Here is an 18,191-nt window from a genome sequence, read left to right on the forward strand (position 1 = left end):
TGCTTATTAAGGTTTTCACTGAAAAGGTACAAAATAACAGAATTATTTTCTTCTTTTTTTCTAATTTCACTGGGTTTGCATTTCTGGGTGTTTCAATTTTCATGGACTAAGGGAAAATGGGCAAAAATTTGGTGTTACTTCAAGAGTATGCGATACTGAGGGAACTGGGGTTGTTCAGTCTGGAGAAGAGGAGGCTGAGGTGGGTTACAACTCACAACTACCTGAGAGGGGGTTGTGGCGAGGTGGGTGTTGGCCTCTTCTCCCAAATAACTAGTGACAGGACGAGAGGAAATGGCCTCAAGTTGTGCCAGGGGAGGTTTAGATTGGATATTAGGAAAAATTTCTTCACTGAAAGTGTTGTCAAGCATTGGAACAGGCTGCCCAAGGAAGCCATCATGAAAACTTTTCTTTCCACAATAAAAATGCCCTTTTTTTTTTTTTGTTCAATCTGCAAACTGTACTAGTATAGGCTTAATTCTATAGCTCCTTTTTTGTACATGTTTTCAACTACAAGTATGATAAAGAATCAGTAGCAGAAGCAAAATATTTCAGTATTTGTTACGGTACTGTTGGCATTGACTGACAAAAGCAGTTTTTGTAATGAGGACCCCTTTGAGCACAACTTTATTTTACAATGTTTGAGTTGTTTTTCAGGCTAGTTTCCAGCAAACCTTGTGTAATAGAGAAAGTAATTAATCTTGCATGTTACTTTGACAGGCTCATGCAAGCAAAGACCTGGAAGAGCAGTTGCGGTCTGTGTCCAGTGTGGATGAACTCATGACAGTACTTTACCCAGAATACTGGAAAATGTTCAAATGTCAATTGAGGAAAGGAGGTTGGCAACACAACAGGGAACACTCCAGCTTTGACACAAGATCAGATGATTCCCTGAAATTTGCCGCAGCACACTATAATGCAGAGATCCTGAAAAGTAAGTACAGGACACAAAACACGTTCTAACGCATCATAAATTAAAATCCAAAGCCTTGTCAGTTGTGTCAAAAATATTTTAGAATCTAAGCATCGTCAGTTAAACTACCTCCATAGTTCCATTTGATGTAATGCCTAATGGAATAAATCGCTCCGCAGAGCTGGTTTTGGTACATCCATTGTAGGAAAGGTACAAACTACTTTCCTAGCTCAGTAGATACAAGAAGTTAAGTGTTTGTCTTCAGGTTGTAAGGAATCCTGCTTTGTAGAGGCTGTAATGATTTTGCAGAAAGCAAAGAGGGTACTAATAGTGGATTCATTGAACTGTTTCTGCTCTTTTTCTGCAATTACGTCACAGCTGGTAATGCTTTCTTCTCTCATGTTACTGCTTTAGGAGGCCAAATAATCCACTTGTAGCTTTTTCCTGTTACAAGAGGGCAGTTGTCATGATGTTACGCTGCAATCGGAAAAAAACAGCTTTGAAACAAATATGTCAATACCCCCTAGTGTTTCAGATGGCCTGGATAAAAATATAATTAGCTTTCAGTTTAAGCAAGTGTTTGCAGGTAGAGGAACACAAGGGTTATAGCAGGAGGTGTATTTTTTCACATGATATTGAAAATCATCTACCCTAATGGAGACATTAAGGGAGGTGAAATTTCCATTTTCACTGGGTTGCCTAACAAAAACTAGCTCCAGGAGATAATAAAGGGCCTGTACAGCTGCAAGTCTCAGGGCTGTTTAGTGTAAGATTGCATTTGGCAAAAGGCTCTGTAACACTGTGTAAAACGTTTACCCAAATTTGTGTGTGAGATCTGGGCACAAATACCACCTTTCAGATTAAATCATATGGTCTACATAATTGCTAAATAATAACATTTTGCTTTAAATTATACTCTTGTAGTTAACAAAGTAAACATGTATTCAAACTAATTTCACATTAAGTATGTAGGCATCAAATTGAATGTTTTTCATATATAGTATCCAAGTGAAGTACTGTGTGGGACTGGTTAAGATTACTTTGCAGAGATGTGCAGTACTTTTAGACTTCACTCAAAGTGGGGCTCACTCCAGGCATAGGAGAAAGGACACGTGCAGCTTTAGCTATGGATGTCCTAAGATCTGCCCAACTTTGTTAGGTTCCCTTTAACTCCACTGTGACTTTTCTGCTTCATGACAGTATGTCACATCCCTATGAAGAAGAAAAAGTAGCTAGAAGTTAACACACAGAGATGTGTGTTTCACTGAATAAAGGGTGTGACTAGCAATGGACATTCTGGTTCTAAACTTAAAAAAAAATCCTACTCATTTACTGCAGGAGAGTATTGTTTTTGAACAGTTACTATATAACACGTGAAATTCCCTATAACTTGGCAGGTATTGATACTGAATGGAGAAAAACTCAGTGCATGCCACGTGAAGTGTGTGTGGATGTGGGAAAAGAGTTTGGAGCAACTACAAACACCTTCTTTAAACCCCCATGTGTATCCATCTACAGATGTGGAGGTTGCTGCAATAGCGAAGGACTCCAGTGTATGAATATCAGCACAAATTACATCAGCAAGACAGTAAGTTCTCACACTTATTATAGTCCAAATGCTCGTTGCAAATTCATTTATGATCATGCATATTTTAAACCTTCTTATTGCTACTGTGAGGAAGGAAAATAAGTAAGTTCCAGAGTTGGAAATCGGAAATACGTAGGAAAAACAGCTGAGGAGACTACTGCCTGGAAGAAAACATTTAACACTTTTTTTCCCCCCAAATATATATGGGGGAAAAAAAAAATTAAGATGTCCTGTTCTCAGTTTTCAGATTCTCCATGAAACTAAATTCTAGCCTTTTTTTGGCATCTACCATTTGCCTACTGTATGAGGCAAGCACTCCCTGGAAAACTAGCCTGTAATTTTATTAGCAAAGACTGTTTTAGGACATATGCAGACAGGATACATGATGCAAATAAAGCCTTTTAGGAACTGAACTTTACTGTATTAAGAGATATTAGTATAATGTACCCATTTGCTTTGTTCTAATGCATCTTCCTCAGGTGTATGTATGTTCTTTATTCTTCCGGTTCAGGGCTAGTGATCAGGTAGGAGTATGCAGAGATTATGCATTAAGCCTGTGAGCTGCCTTTGAAGGAAAAGCATATATGCATTATTCTATTTTATGTAGCTATAACAATTATCACATTATATTGCAACAGTATTTCCCCCAAAAATGTGAAAATAGTCATGCTTCAAAACGTTTTCTTTGGGTATTTTGGTTTTGTTACAGTATTTGGTAGGTTTTTTGTTGGTTGTGGGCTTTTTCTCTTTTTATCTCGTCTTTATGGTACTTCGAAGAGAACTAATTTTAGCGTAAATCTTGCTTCCTTTTTCAAGTAGATTCATCTAGCTGAAGATGCAGTACATGTTTATAAGGTAGACACACAACTGCAAAGCTGTAAAACTATAAAATTGTAGCCCATGGAAATGTCATTTCTTTATCATGAAACTTCTTTGTACTCTGAGCCTTCTTGAGAGGGGATTACGAAAAGGGGATGTAAAGAAAACAGAAAAAGCCTATTTTTTAAAAAAATACATTTTCTGTCCTCATTTCTCACCAAATCTGTCTGTCTGAATTTTCAATCCTAAGTGTGAGCTAGTGGTAGACAGCCACAGAGCACAGGAATAATGTAACTCAAATAGCTTAAATGAGGAAAACCACAACATTGGTTTTGTTCAAGCTGTAGTTGGTCCCACAAACAACTGTCCTAATTCCAGTTGCTTTAAAGATGCAAATGTACTTTTCGTGTTATAATTTTTTTTTAAAAGTATTTATAAAGTTTAACTTACTTCAATAAAGGATGGTCTAGTTACAGAGAGAGTTGTTGCATTTAGCACAGATTTTCTGGTCTTCGAGCACCATGTCAGTTTGGGGTAGATAATCCCTTTCTGTTCAGTTTTCTGTTCGTATGTATTGAGTGAAGTAATTTTTTTGCCTAGTAGAAAGTCTTTAGACTAGCACTTAGTTTCTTTTTTTAAGTTCTTGATGTCATTGCTGATGGTATGTTATAGGAGTAGTTAAAGATTTGAGAGTCTCTGAAAAGAAAAATGTTAAAGGACTTATCAGAAAGAAGAAAGCAGCAATAACACTGTTTTGTTTTCTTACCTATTCTGTAAAAGCAAGCAATTTAATCTCTGAGTTTTCTATCTTGCTTCTGCTTTCCAGTTTTATCTGGTCCTTGACAGAATGCAGTTTTAAAAAAAAAACCTTAAAAAGGAAGAGAGCTATAGCTATATCTCTTCATCATCTCAAATCTTTTTAAAGTTATGTGACCACAGCTTGCCCTATATCAGATGAGAATTAGGAGGAAAAAAGTATTGGATTCAAGACCCTTCTGTGGAATTCAGGTACCCTACACACCTATTTTCACTACTGTTTTCCTTTTATTATCCTGAGTTAAATGAGAACAAATGGTTTTTTGGTTTTTTGGTAAGTCACCATTTTTGAAGCTTTATTTTTGGTGCATAAAGTCTATAAGATAAGCTTGATACTGTTCACCCTGCAGAAGAAGTGCTTAAGGGGAAATTAACTTTTCAGCTGGAGGTCTTACTGTGAGGGCAAGCTCTAACATTGGTTCCAGATATCAAAATCTAAAGAAAGTTGATATCCGCTTTCATGAAATTAATTAAAAAGAGCTAAGCATAGAAATTATTTTTATGAGGAGCAAGTCATTGATTGCTAGGAAAATGGACTAGGTCAGATGTTCTCAGATTGGCTTGTGGAATGCTGTGATGTTCCAGAGAGAGGTCAATAGTTCTCTAGTTTGGGCTGTGTTCCTCCTTTCTAGCTACTTAACTTTCTTAAGAGAAAAATAGGAAAGTATTCTGCTTTGCTTTTAAGACCATTTTTTCCACAAAACCTGTTTCTGTAGTTGCTAAAGGGTGTTTATACAATCATGATTGGGTATGAGACAGTTTCTTAATTTAGATGTGGTACAAGGTCTGTGAAAACATTTGAGGACACCCTAGGCTAATTCATAAAATGCAGTAAATTTTTTTCTTCTCCTTGATCCGTGACACTGCAATAGCCCAACTTTGTAAGTGGTGGCTTGTCTGATAAAGGTCTATGGGGAAGGTGGTTGGTTGGGTTTTGGTTTTGTGGTGTGGTTGTGTTGGGTCTTTTCCTCTAATTTGTTATTAATCAAACAGCTATTCTGTGTTTCCACGACATGAGTAATTCAACAGCGGTTACAAAAATTGGAACTACATGGTGTAGCAACAGCCTGTCCCTCAGCTGTACTGTTTTATGCCCCACCTATAGATACTTGCATATAGGTTGAAGAGAGGCAGCGAGCAAATGTCAAAGAGCCATCTCATTCCATTCTCCTTGGCTGGCAGGATGGACAGTTTTTTGGCTTCTTTCAGATCATTTGATGTAAAGGTCCTAAATCTTCTTGTTTCATGGTTACAGTAATAGTCCCTCAAGGGAAAACATCTTTCCAAGCAGTTTGGAATTAGATTTAGAGGAGCTTTTCTCACAGGAAACAAGTTCACAGCTTGAAATTGTTTGCCATATTTGAGATGTACGTGGTGTTCCTTTACACAATTTGGAGATTCATATGTCACAAGAATTTTCGGTTGTTTTCAGCTTTACCATTATGCCTTTTCCCATGCATTTTTCTATTTTAAACTGATGATTGTAATGATATAGTAAGTACTATTGATAGTGGGAGATACAGCAGTATAAATTTTAAATGGTTTTTGTTAAAATTTCTGAAAAAAAAGTTATTCAAATATAAAAAGATAGAATAAGGAACCCAAGCATATTAAATAGATATGTAATGCGTTAGATAAGTTACCTGTTCTTGTATCATACGTAAGCCTTGAAATACCATTTTTTTCATAAACTTAGATAGCTAAATAATCATGATGTACCATTTCTCAAATAGCTTATTTTCACTTTTTCCAGTATAGAGATGTTTAGAGTTTTGAAATCAAACAGTCTTATATCTTTAGCTTGAAAATCTCTCTAGACACATTGCACTCTGTTACGCTGGTTATATTTGGCTGACACTTTAGGAATTGCAAAGATAACAAGCAATGGAAACTGAGAGTCAATCAATTTACGGGAAACCTGCCAAAATAAATCACATTCTATCAGAAGAACATAGTGTAGTTAATGTAAATCTGGGGAAAAAAGCATACATAAATCCTCTATTTCAGAAGTATCTAGAATGATAAGTTTCCCTCAGCCTGATATGAAAATAGAAGTTCTGATTATATTTCAGAAGTTAGTGGTCATCATAATTTCATGTGTGCTGATACAATGGATATTGGCACAGGTGATGATAGTACTGAATAAATTAATTTAGCCACTTGAAGCAAAGAATTACTTTGTATAGAAATCCACAGTTTTCTGGGAAGTACGGCAGGAAGTTCTTCTAGTCTAAAGGCAGGAGCTATCAATGCAATGAATCAAAAATACATGCATTCCTAAGGATCAGTGAGAAGAAATATATGGGAAAATTTTTTTACAGGAATTCTGGTAGTGCTTTTGGTCAAGCATTCAGAGATTCCTGGCTGCTCTTAGATTATTTATTTATATACACACACAATCTCACACACACACACACACACACACATATCTTTTTTTTTTTTAAGGTTAAAATCACGCTGGGCTGTACATTGTGGACCAAACTCTGGCCCTACCCTTGTTTCTATTCTCCACTGTAGCTCTATAAATGGATAGAAGAAGAGTGCTGCCCGTGTGGGAACTGAAAAGAGCCTACTATGTGGTGTGGTCTGTGGGACCACGCAGCTCTGGCAAGGATAGCCGAAGGAATAACAAGGTTGGGAAGAAGGGGACTGGTGCACTTGGCATCACAGTAATTGCAGGTTGTGGACTGCCAAAGGCCAAGTCTGATTGGGTAGAGCAAGTCAGAGACACCTTTGCCCAGTGTCCTGTTGCTGTGCTTCTCACCTGAGAAGTACAGTACAGAGAATATGCGCTGATCTCCAAGGATTTAAAAAATGGATGTGTAAAAGAATGAAAATCAGGAAAAAAAAAAAGGTTTGTAGTAGTTGCGCACAAGATTGCAGAAGTGATCTAATTATTCATTTACCTTTGTGTTAGTCTGAAAAGTTCTTTAATTATATACCTGTCTGTACTGGGAGACAGAAAATACAAGCATAAGAAGCTGGCATTTGGGTCTGTAGGATATGCTGCCATTTAATTTTGGCTGGTGCAGTGGAATGAAGGTTAAGTATTAAGCCTAAAATACACCTTATTACAAATTATGTAGTCAAAACGTATGAAGAAAAACTGCCATCCTTCATTTTTGAAGATGAGCATTTCAAGTTTGGCTAGGTTGAAAGACAGATATGAAGTCATCTTGATAATTGTCAATGGGAACTACAGGAAATACATATCCTTTAAAAAATAATTAAAAAAAAATGTTCTGCAACCAAAACTATTTTTTAAAAAATCCATATAGTACCAATGACTGTCATGTTTTTAGCACAAAATTTCCATTTAAGCCATTTGCTGTACAAGGCTCTTGAATTTTTTCATTACACAAAAAAGTGGGGAAAAAACATTTATAGTCACACATAGTCTTGTTCAATAGTAAGCAACTCTAGCTGAAGCAGCCTAACAGAAAGATTATCCAACATATTCCATTATAAACTTTATTGTCATTCTCAGCCTAACTTTGCTATTCTTTAAACAGTGGGGGTTGAAATTTTGTCTGCCAGATATCTGACTCGGCTTGATGTGGTGGTCTTACTTTTTAGCTTTTTGCTTTAAAACTTCAGCAAAAGTAGTGGTTCTGCTTTTCCATAGACCAGAGCGAGAGCGAAGTGTATATGGCTTTACAGTTAAAACAAAAATTGGGATTTTTTTTTTTTCCTCTGAAAAAAAATTTTGTGTTCCCTTATTTTAGGTAAAGGATATGGTACTTGTTTGTTTGCGTTAGGAATGTGTGTTTTGTTATCTTTGAGACAGTCTGCATACTTCTAAGTGTTTAAAAAAAGACCTAAGAAGCAAATGGAACTTGGATATGTTTGTAACTAGAACATTTTATAACTTGGAGCTGAACAAAAATCTGATGCAGTTTCAGATCTGGGCACCTAAATCCCATCTTCTAGGGAGAGCCTGTCATTGATACTCCCACTTTTATCATGTTGGGAAGGAAGGAACCTGGTTGATCCAAAAATAACTGGGACAAGATGTCTGTATGCCAGAATGCTAAAAATTATGCTAAGGAGCCCAAAAAGAGGGAAGGGAAATCAAGCTTCATGGGCTGACTGGCTGAAAGGGAAACTTTGGCTAGGCTGAAATGAGGGGAAGTTGGTATGGACAATCATCATAGTGGGCGAAGACCTAAGGAAACAAGGGCTGAACACAGTGCTTTGAAAAAAAAATATTAGAAATGGTGAGGAGGACTGCAGGACTTGCAAGCTGGGTTTCTGTGGCAAAATAGCCTTAGACTGGCTGAGTGGCACATGTTAAGTTGTTGTGAAATGCATTAACTACGTAAGTTTTTCTGCTGTTAAGTTACGTAAAGCTTTCATTAGTGTGTTATATGCTGAGATTAATAGTATGTTACTGACTTACATTTATGATATTAGCTCATATGGAAGAGGTTAGGGCAGAGCTTTGGCTGTAATTTTGGGGTTTGTTTTGTTTTATTATATATAATAGTCTTTAGTTATGCTATCCCGTATTGCTTTGGTTGTTTTTCACTGGTTTCCTGACCTCAGTGCAGTGTTGCTAGCACAAATGTACAGGACAGCATGGGCAAGTTGAGTCTGAATTTTTCTTTTAACTTTTGAGTACTTGCCTCTAACTCTAGCAATGTTCATTTAATGTACTTTCATTTGCTGTTTAATGTAGCATAATTACTAACATTTTTCTCAAAACTGCAACCCATAGAAGGTTTCCACTTTGAAAAAATTGCCCTAATCCCTACTACTGTTGGATCTCATGTTCTTCAGGGGACTGAAGCTTGTTCTTTGCAGTCTTTAGTCCTGAATGTCTGTCTTTCAGGTCTGCCCAAGGGCCAATGCCTAAAGACATGTCTTTTCCCTATTGACTATAGCATTTTGCTTCAGTATATGGTTTAGTGGGCATGGTGGTGTTGGGTCGGTGGTTGGACTTGATGATCTTAAAGGTCTTTTCCAGCCTAAATGATTCTGTGATTCTATTCCTCCTCATCTTCCTCCCCAAATACCAAACACTGTATTACACCCTGTTTTTTGGTGGGAGGACAGGGAGCCATTCCCCAACGCCCCACATCCACACGTTTCTTGAACACTTCCAGAGATGGCGACTCCACCACCTCCCTGGGCAGCCTGTTCCAATGCCTGACCACCCTCTCAGTGAAGAAATTTTTCCTAATATCCAATCTAAACCTCCCCTGGCGCAACTTGAAGCCATTTCCTCTTGTCCTATCGCTAGTTACTTGGGAGAAGAGGCCAACACCCTCGTCGCCACAACCCCCTTTCAGGTAGTTGTATAGAGCGATAAGGTCTCCTCTCAGCCTCCTCTTCTCCAGACTAAAAAACTTGAAGGTGTTTTCCAACCTTAATGAATCTGTGATGAATTAGTCCAATTTCTACTGATTTGAAGTTGCGAAGGGGGAGAAGATTTGGGCCTCTCAAAATACAGTAAAATCAATCCTTTACTGAATGAGGTATCAAACAGAAATATAAGCCATCTGATCTCCAAGAAGAGGTACCCATATGGCCAATGTGGGTACCATTACTGGTACCCACAACTAGCAATGTTGCCAGAAAAGAAGGGAGTCAAGAACCAGCCTCATACAGAGATCTTATGGTAGATTTCTCAATTGATATTTGGCTTTTACATGTTGCCATGTACAACATACCCTGTACTGACAACAGATGTTGAGCTTATTGTTCCATTGGATGAGGAAAATGAGCAAGAAATAAATTAGAGATTCTAACAAACCTAGAAACCATTCAAGAAGGTCAGATCTTACCTAATTTGAAATGATTTATTAAGATGATAATTCAAACCCAATTTATGTATATTGAGAGTTTACTCATTTAAATAGCTTCATTGGATTTAGAGATGATGCTATCATAGCTGGGAGGAGAATGTAGATTTTCTTTAGAATAGATCTTATTTCAAAATGCCAGAGATTATTTAAACAGAATTAGTCTGAGTATTAAATACGTTTTCTGTAAAAGACTACTTTTCAAGAATTTATTTCTTGTGAAATCCCTTCTTGATATATTTTCATTTTCAGAAGAGAGTAAATATCTCCTTTTTCAGTATGCATCAGAATATGGTATTCTAATAACATGTGCAGAGGAATAAAAAGTGTAGGAAGAACAAATCAATAATTCCAACCACAGTATTTCACTTCCATCACTTCCATTAAGGAAACTAGAACTGGTTTGTATTCTTTTTCAAAATGCTAGTTCATGTACCATTTTAAGCACTTCTCAAAAGTGAGGGCTAGAAATGTAATACCTAATATAATATAATCTCTAACATAAATAGTTGGCTTTGTTTTACTTTATGTATAAACAGTAGCTACTAGTGGGTGATGTAAAACATGTTCCTATTAAGAGAATTTACCTGAACAAACTGAAGGTAATTCAGTGAGGTCAAGGAAACTCATCTACCTTTACATTGTTTAGGCTTTTTTTGCATTGCACCAGTAAAGTGTTTATGGGAAGAGTTGTTAGCAATATTCACGTCTAAACCAATACCTTTCACAGTTTAAATGGAAGGATAAATGTAGCCTAAGATAATTCATGTTCACCATCATTTCCGCTCACAAATTGGTACGTCTTAGGTGTTTTAGTGAAATTTCTCTTGGTGTACTCCTGAGGCTGAACAGGAGGACAGCTGGGCTGATAGGGACCTCTTTCAGGTGGTTTGGAACTGTAGCAATAGTCCTACACTGCCACCTCTAGAGGTCTGGAGTCTGCTACGCTTTGCAGTATGGAAAATCAATCTACTCCAAGAACAGAGGAAGAGAACATACCCTTTTTTCTAGTCAGCTGCATTTTGGTCCATGCAAAGAATTACACTTATCTTCAGTTACTAAGTTTTATCAGTTCTCCCTATAGTGGGTTTTCACTTCAGCTTTGGAAAAGCAAGTTCTATCACAGAATCATAGGGGTTGGAAGGGACCTCTGAAGATCATCTGGTCCAACCCCCCTGCCAAGGCAGAATCACCTAGGGCAGGTTGCACAGGAACGCGTCCAGTCAGGTTTTGAAGGTCTCCAGAGAAGGAGACTCCACAACCTCTCTGGGCAGCCTGTTCAGTGCTCCGTCACCCTCACAGTAAAGAAGTTTTTCCTTATGTTGAGGTGGAACTTCCTGTGCTGCAGTTTATGCCCATAGCTCCTCATCCTATCACTGGGCACTACTGAAAAGAAACTGGCTCCATCCTCCGGACAGCCACCCTTCAGATATTTATAGACATTGATAAGTTCCCCTCGCAGCCTTCTCTTCTCCAGGCTAAACAGCCCCAGGTCTCTCAGCCTTTCCTCATGCAAGAGATGTTCCGGTCCCTTAATCATCCTCATAGCCCTTCATTGGACTCTCTCCAAAAGTTCCCTGTCTCTCTTGAACTGGGGAGCCCAGAACTGGACACAATACTCCAGATGAGGCCTCACCAGTGCAGAGGGGGAGGATAACCTGTGCAGAGGGGGAGGATAACCTCTCTTGACCTGCTGGTCACACTCTTCTTAATGCACCCCAGGATACCGTTGTCCCTCGTGGCCACCAGGGCACATTGCTGTCCCATGGATAACTTACTGTCTACCAGGACTCCAAGGTCCTTCTCCATGGAGCTGCTTTCCAGCAGGTCAGCCCCTCACCGGTACTGGTGCATGGGGTTGTTCCTCCCCAGGGGCAGAACTCTACACTTGTCCTTGTTAAATTTCATGAGGTTAAGTTCATACTGTCTTATAAGAGAGCAGAGAAAACAGAAGATTCTCTCTACATGTCTAATAGTGTAGTTAAGCCCGTACTCTGTTCTGTCCCTCAATTCATATATGTGTGTTAGGAATCAGTTTTCTTACAAGATATTTAATATGGTAGAGGCTTTCTCATCTGTAGATTCTTAGCTGTCCAGATTTTCAGAGGTCTCAACAGTTGTACTGTCCTTCCAAAAGCACAACTTCTTAAAAAAAAAAAAAACAAAGATACAAGTCCTGCATATCTAGGTGAATTTTGCCAGCTGTTTAAAGATCCATATTTAAAAAACACATATCCAAAGAACTCGGCATATATTTTCTCAAATATGTACTGTATGCAGAAATGAAAGCTGTTTTTCATAAACGTGGTCCTTTCTGTCTCCTATCTACACCACCACCTTCCTCCTCTCCGATTTCCTATTTAGATTGTGCTTATTACAAAACCTACGATGGCCTTCAAACAGGTGGATATTTTAAAAAGAAATCATAGAATCTTTGGGTCGGAAGGGACCTTTCAAGGCCATCTAGTCCAACCCCCCTGCAATGAGCAGGGACATCTTCAACTAGATCAGGTTGCTCAGAGCCCCGTCCAACCTGACGTTGAGTGTTTCCAGGGATGGGGCATCTGCCACCTCTCTGGGCAACCTGTGCCAGAGTTTCACCACCCTCATTGTGAAAAAACATCTTCCTTTTATCCAATTGCAATCCACCCTCTTTTAGTTTAAAATCATTACCCCTTGTCCTGTTGCAACAGGCCCTGCTAAAAAGTCTGTCCCCATCTTTCTTATGAATAAGTACATAAAGCGATTTTCATATAAAATATTAGTATGAAAATGATTGCTCTGTGTTATGATTATTGCTCTTTTTGGATGAGGCATCATGGTAAGAATGCCTTTTGTGATTAATTTAAAGGAACTTTTATAATGGATAAGGGTAAAGGAGCCAATATGGATTTGGAAGCCAAAAAGGTTTGTAAGTCTAAAAAAAATTGATTGGAAGGTCTGTTTCCAGAAGTCTGTGTTGAACTTAGTGAAAACCCTGGTTGTATATCTGCTGATAGTTATGTTTGAGAGAAGCAGACATTGATTTAAGCATTAATTTTATTGATACCAAACTTTAAACTAGGCGTGGACTTGTACCCTTATCTTACTAATGACTCAAGACCAAAATTTTAAGAAGTGTTGTTTATTTTGCCTCTGGAGCAAGAATCCAAATGTTAATATGCTTTGGCTAGAAGTCTGTCTAACAAGAGAAACTCTTTCCATGGTGGCTCCCTAGGCAAATAGGTTTTTTTTCATCGTATTTGGAAGATGCAGGAAACTATTTGCTGTTTTGGTTTTCCTTCTACAGAAGTAAATATATACCAGTTTGCATTTTTAGATTCTAGTGGGGGGAAAAAAAAAAAAAACACATTTAAAACTAATACTAGGGATGTGGTACTTTTAGCAGCGAAAATAACAGCATTGTAATTTTCTGTAACAGAATAAATTGCAAATACACTTCTGCCATTTCAGTTCTTGTATGATGGCACTCCCAATTTTAAAGATACAGTGACTAAATAATGTCACCATGTGTTTTGTAAGATAGATACTATCTATTGGAGTTGCTGATGCTTGATACAGTTTAGGTTTAAGTTGCACAGTTCAGGTATATCAATAGCATGAACTTTGTTGCTGGCCACACAAGCGCCCTTTTACCTTGCGGGTACTCGGTGAATACATCCTACCTGCTTGTCAGTACTCAGGCTCACCTGCGTACTTCAGCGCAAGGTACTGTTTCCAGGACATCCTGTAGATGTACTTCGTATTTTGAATCATTTAAAATGACCAGTATTTTCATTACATTTGCATGCTGCCTATATGCCATACTATAAAGTTGTTGATTATAAAAAAGCGTTGCAAATAGATCTCGGCTAAAAATCAAAGTCTTGTTATACAGTCTTATTAGCTGAAACTGGAATAATAACTAATGACCATGTTTTTAAAGGTAGCCAAGTCCCCAGAAGATGCAGAAATAGTCTTAAATATATTTTGGAAAGTGACTAAACGCCTAAAAGGCAACAGTGCACTATTACCCTATGAAAAATACTACCAAAAAATTGTTTTAAGTCTTTGACCTAAAGTATTTGTCCTAACTAACTTTTCAGGAGAGTATTGAGATTTGAGCCTTACAGTGAAGCCTTCTTAATTTGATAAAGGAGATGCCCTGAATTGAATACTGAAATGAGTCTCACTGTTTGTCTCTTACCACATGTTCAGTTTTTCCACAAGGTATGGCTGAAGTTGTCCTCTTCCACCGTTGAGCTACATTTCCCACTAAAATTAGGATTTTAGTCATTCACATACATGATTATTTTATTAATAGTGGATATTTCTTAATATCTTGGAAAAAAATCAATCATTCAAGATGCATTCCGTTAGGGTAACCATATAATTTGCATTGATACAAATTCTGGAAAGTCAAATATATAGTATGCTGCAGTTCAAAACTTGTTCACCCAAAAATGTTTTGATCTAAGTCCAATATATTGCTGTTTTACACTATCTTTTGTAATTGTGCAACTGATGTATTAGGTTGTAGCTTACCCTCTTTTTAAATTATTCTTGTTTCCCAACTTTTTGGAGCACCTTCCAAATGTTCTGATTTAGATTTTTTTAAAAGGCTGCCAATTTGAAGTAATTTCCTTTAGAAAAATGAGTTCTTTGTACATTTTCCTCTTTTGTGTTAGTTTAAATGTTATAGTAAGCAAACAAGCACGTAACAGGGTTCAACACTAAAAATGCTAATTGCCATACCATAGCTATTTGTATTCATTTTGCACATAATGATCATTTAGCAGTATAATTGAATATGCCACTGAATGATGCTAGAGAACAAAAACCTGAACTTAAATTCCTTACAGCTTTTTTTGCATGTCCTTGTATTATTTTCAGTTGTACTGTTACTGATCTATAAAAAAAAGTTCTTTGCTTTGCTTTCTCTTTTATAGCTGTTTGAGATCACGGTGCCTCTTTCTCATGGCCCCAAACCCGTAACCGTCAGTTTTGCCAATCACACGTCCTGCCGATGCATGTCGAAGTTGGATGTTTACAGACAAGTTCATTCTATCATAAGACGCTCCTTGCCAGCAACACAAACTCAGTAAGTATGAGACTCTTCTTTCCTTTCACATTACGGGCAAGGCTATATAATTTGATTTAAAGTATTGCTGGAAGCTTTCGCAATTAAGGTGGGTGAACTACACAGTAGTAGTAGCAGATCGCATTTTGCAAAGGAGACAATATTGTTTTACGTGAAGAGAATGTCACTAAAGTAACATTACATTTTTGCCCCATGGATAAACTGGGGCTAGATGATTTAAAAATGAAGAACAATGTTGTTTGTGGGGTTTGTTTCATGGAAAGGGCTACAATGCAATTGAGGCCTAAAAGGAACATCAGTAAAATCAACTTCTTAAACAAACAAACCAACAAACAAAACCCCCAAAAACCAAACAAACAGTGATCAAGAAAACCTAAAAATACTTACTTTTGCAAATAAGTAGCAGACAACATTTCTCTCTCAAACCATATTTTCTTATTTAAAACACTGTTTAAAAAAGGCCTGTTTTTAGGGAATCTTTAACTACAAATCTTTTTGGACATCTTCATATACCAGAGGTGAAAACAAAACAGAATGGGAAGGGAAAATAAAGGTTAATTGACAGTCCACAGAAATAGCATATTGATTTGTTTGGCGACTTTGAATGAAAAAAGTCACAGAGGAAATCTGGTACCAAAGCAAGTGTTATTAAAACACTTGAAGAACTCCTTCCCTTCATTTTAGAGGACTGAGTGATGATTTCATGTATAAATATTTAGGAGGCCAAAAATACATAACAGACTAACAGCTGCTTTATGGAAGAACTAATGACTAGAAGGTAACTGGAATTAATTGTAGACCTTTTTAATAAGGCAAGTGAATAGTGCAAAATGCCCCGAGATGTAAGCTAGGTCGTTTTCTCTGTGTTTTCATGTCTTTCTGACATGTTCCACCTAAATGCAGATTATCTTCTATTTGAATTCAAATTCGATGAATTTGTTCATCAAAACATGGATCATACACAGTAGATTAGAAAAATATTAGGAAAGAAACTATTAATTAATTGCACAATTAACAAATAAAAAAATCAAAACCCAAGAGCCCGTAATGAAGTCAAATTATGCTGACTGCTGGCAGCTTCTCAGTGCGCCCAGATTAAGAGCAGTTGTAATTACCAGTGCAAAAGTTTATTCTAGCCAGGAAACAGCTACCTGTAGTTAGAGGGAAGTAAGCATTCGGCTACAAGACTTTGACCAGCACTCACAGGTAGCTGGCTGTCCTGTGAATTAAGAAATCGTGCTGCAACAAAGGTAAGACTGAGTAGTACTGGAACAGAATATATATGGGCCTTATCTACTGTTAAGTACTGTCTTTAAGTTTAAAACAATCTATGGCTTTTTACAAGAAGATAAATTAAAAAAACAAAACCCACAAAACCAAACCAACCAACCAACCAAAAAAAACCCAAGCACAGTGCTTCTGTGTTCTAGAAAGGAAAGTAAAGATACTTACATGTTCCTGGTGGGTGCCTGGATGCTTTTCAGAATCCCACTGGATTTTTTTAATTTGTACTAGTGTTCTCAATATTTTTATTTATAAATTTGAATGCTAGTGAAACTGTTGTAAAGGTAGGACTTGGCGATGTACTTTCTTGTCACAGTGGCAGATCTGCATGTGTGCATGTATTTGTCTACGTGCTCATTTTGACAGAAATATGGTAATGACTTTCTTAGGTATACTGAAAAGAAAAGCCTAAGAGTACAGTCTCTGGTTTTAGGGTAGTAACACTTGGGATCTAATAAGAATTCAAGGCTGGATTATGCCACGATGTACAGGCACGTGTTATAAAGAAGAGAGAAATGACATGTAAGATAGAATACAAATAGTTGATCTTTGTTTATACAAAACATATTTTCTGCACAAAATATATTTTCTGATGACTAACGTCTAGGGCTTTGCTTGTTCTCCTACTTTTTTCCTTTGTTTTCCTTCTAAAAAGTAGTAGCTACCTGTACGTACTTGCAGAACTGAGGCATGTCGTTTCATGTTAACCAGTCTTTCAGAATGCCTCTTGGATTTATGGTATCTTCAGTTGTACTCTTCTCTGTTCACATAGGATGTCATCAAGACATGCAACTGAGTGAGAAAATTGTCACTCTATTTTAGAAGTTTAGCAATTTGGGGTGGGGGTGGAGCAGAGGGGCCTTCAGTATACTTAATTCAGATCCAGTTATGGTTTGTAGGTAGGCACTAACAGAGCTGATGAGCATATTTTAGATGCACTTTGGATGTATGGTGTATACATTAAATGTTTCCCCATCTTGGGGATAATCTGTCCTGACGCAGACGGGTAACAGAGTGAGCATGCTGAATTTTTTTATTTTTTTAGTTGAGTCGACAATGATTTGGAAAGAGGTGGTGAAGTTTTCTGCAAAGTGGTTTTGCCTCTGATTATTTTTTCTAGCCTTCCTGAACTTTCCTAAAAAATTATAATAAGTAATTTTAAAATTTCAACCATATCTCCTAGTAATTTTCTGTACTAGCAACCAAGATAGAATTTGTAAGCAAGCAGTTCCAGTTCATTTTGCTGGGTGTCTCCAACCCTCACGCTGAAATACATATTGTTCTCTTCATGTTCTGGTAACTTAACGTTTTGTGTCAGCTTTGTCGTCTTAGGAGTTCATGTGCACTTGGTGTTTTCTTCATACTGTCACCCTGGCTTCCTTCTGTAGTTAGTTGTAAATGCTCCTGGCTAAAGCCAGGCTGCTCCAGGTGTGAGTTGTATTCTGTTTTAAAAACAAACAAACAAACACACAATAGTATGTCCATAAATTGTCCGTACGATTTCTGAAGCAGAATCAGGAGGCAGGCGGAAGGACGTATGTGCCAAGTGAAGGGAGCAAAAGTGAGATCATGAGCAGAATGAAATCAGGAAACACCAGCTTGATAAAACATGAGGCGATGCAGGGCGATGTTAAACTACAGCCGTCTTTACAAGCAAAGAGTCGTTTAATGTGGTGCAGGGGAGGGGTATACTTGCATGATGATCACGGAAGAGTGTCCTGGCACCTGCATTTTTGAATGCTTGAGTAATGGTGCTCAGGGGAATGAAAAGTGCTTCAAACGTCTAATGTATGTGCTGTCTTAACAGATGAGGATTTTAGAAATACCACAGAAACAATGAATAAATGACACAGCCTGGGTGCATAAAGTTAGGCATGACTTGTAAGTCGT

At 37.6% G+C, this 18,191-nt stretch overlaps 1 protein-coding gene across 1 annotated transcript; it reads left to right on the forward strand.

Moving 5' to 3' along the window:
* Positions 1 to 717: 717 nt before the first annotated feature.
* On the forward strand, positions 718 to 15,017 carry LOC104620451 (vascular endothelial growth factor C-like; the record flags this gene model as incomplete). The annotated part of the gene is made up of 3 exons (XM_010286679.1): positions 718 to 931; positions 2,308 to 2,498; positions 14,866 to 15,017. Coding segments are annotated over 3 exons (557 nt in total), but the record flags the coding sequence as incomplete, so codon positions are not given.
* Positions 15,018 to 18,191: the final 3,174 nt, after the last annotated feature.

This window comes from Phaethon lepturus, unplaced genomic scaffold (assembly GCF_000687285.1).
Source record: "Phaethon lepturus isolate BGI_N335 unplaced genomic scaffold, ASM68728v1 scaffold1770, whole genome shotgun sequence".
NCBI lineage: Eukaryota > Metazoa > Chordata > Aves > Phaethontiformes > Phaethontidae > Phaethon > Phaethon lepturus.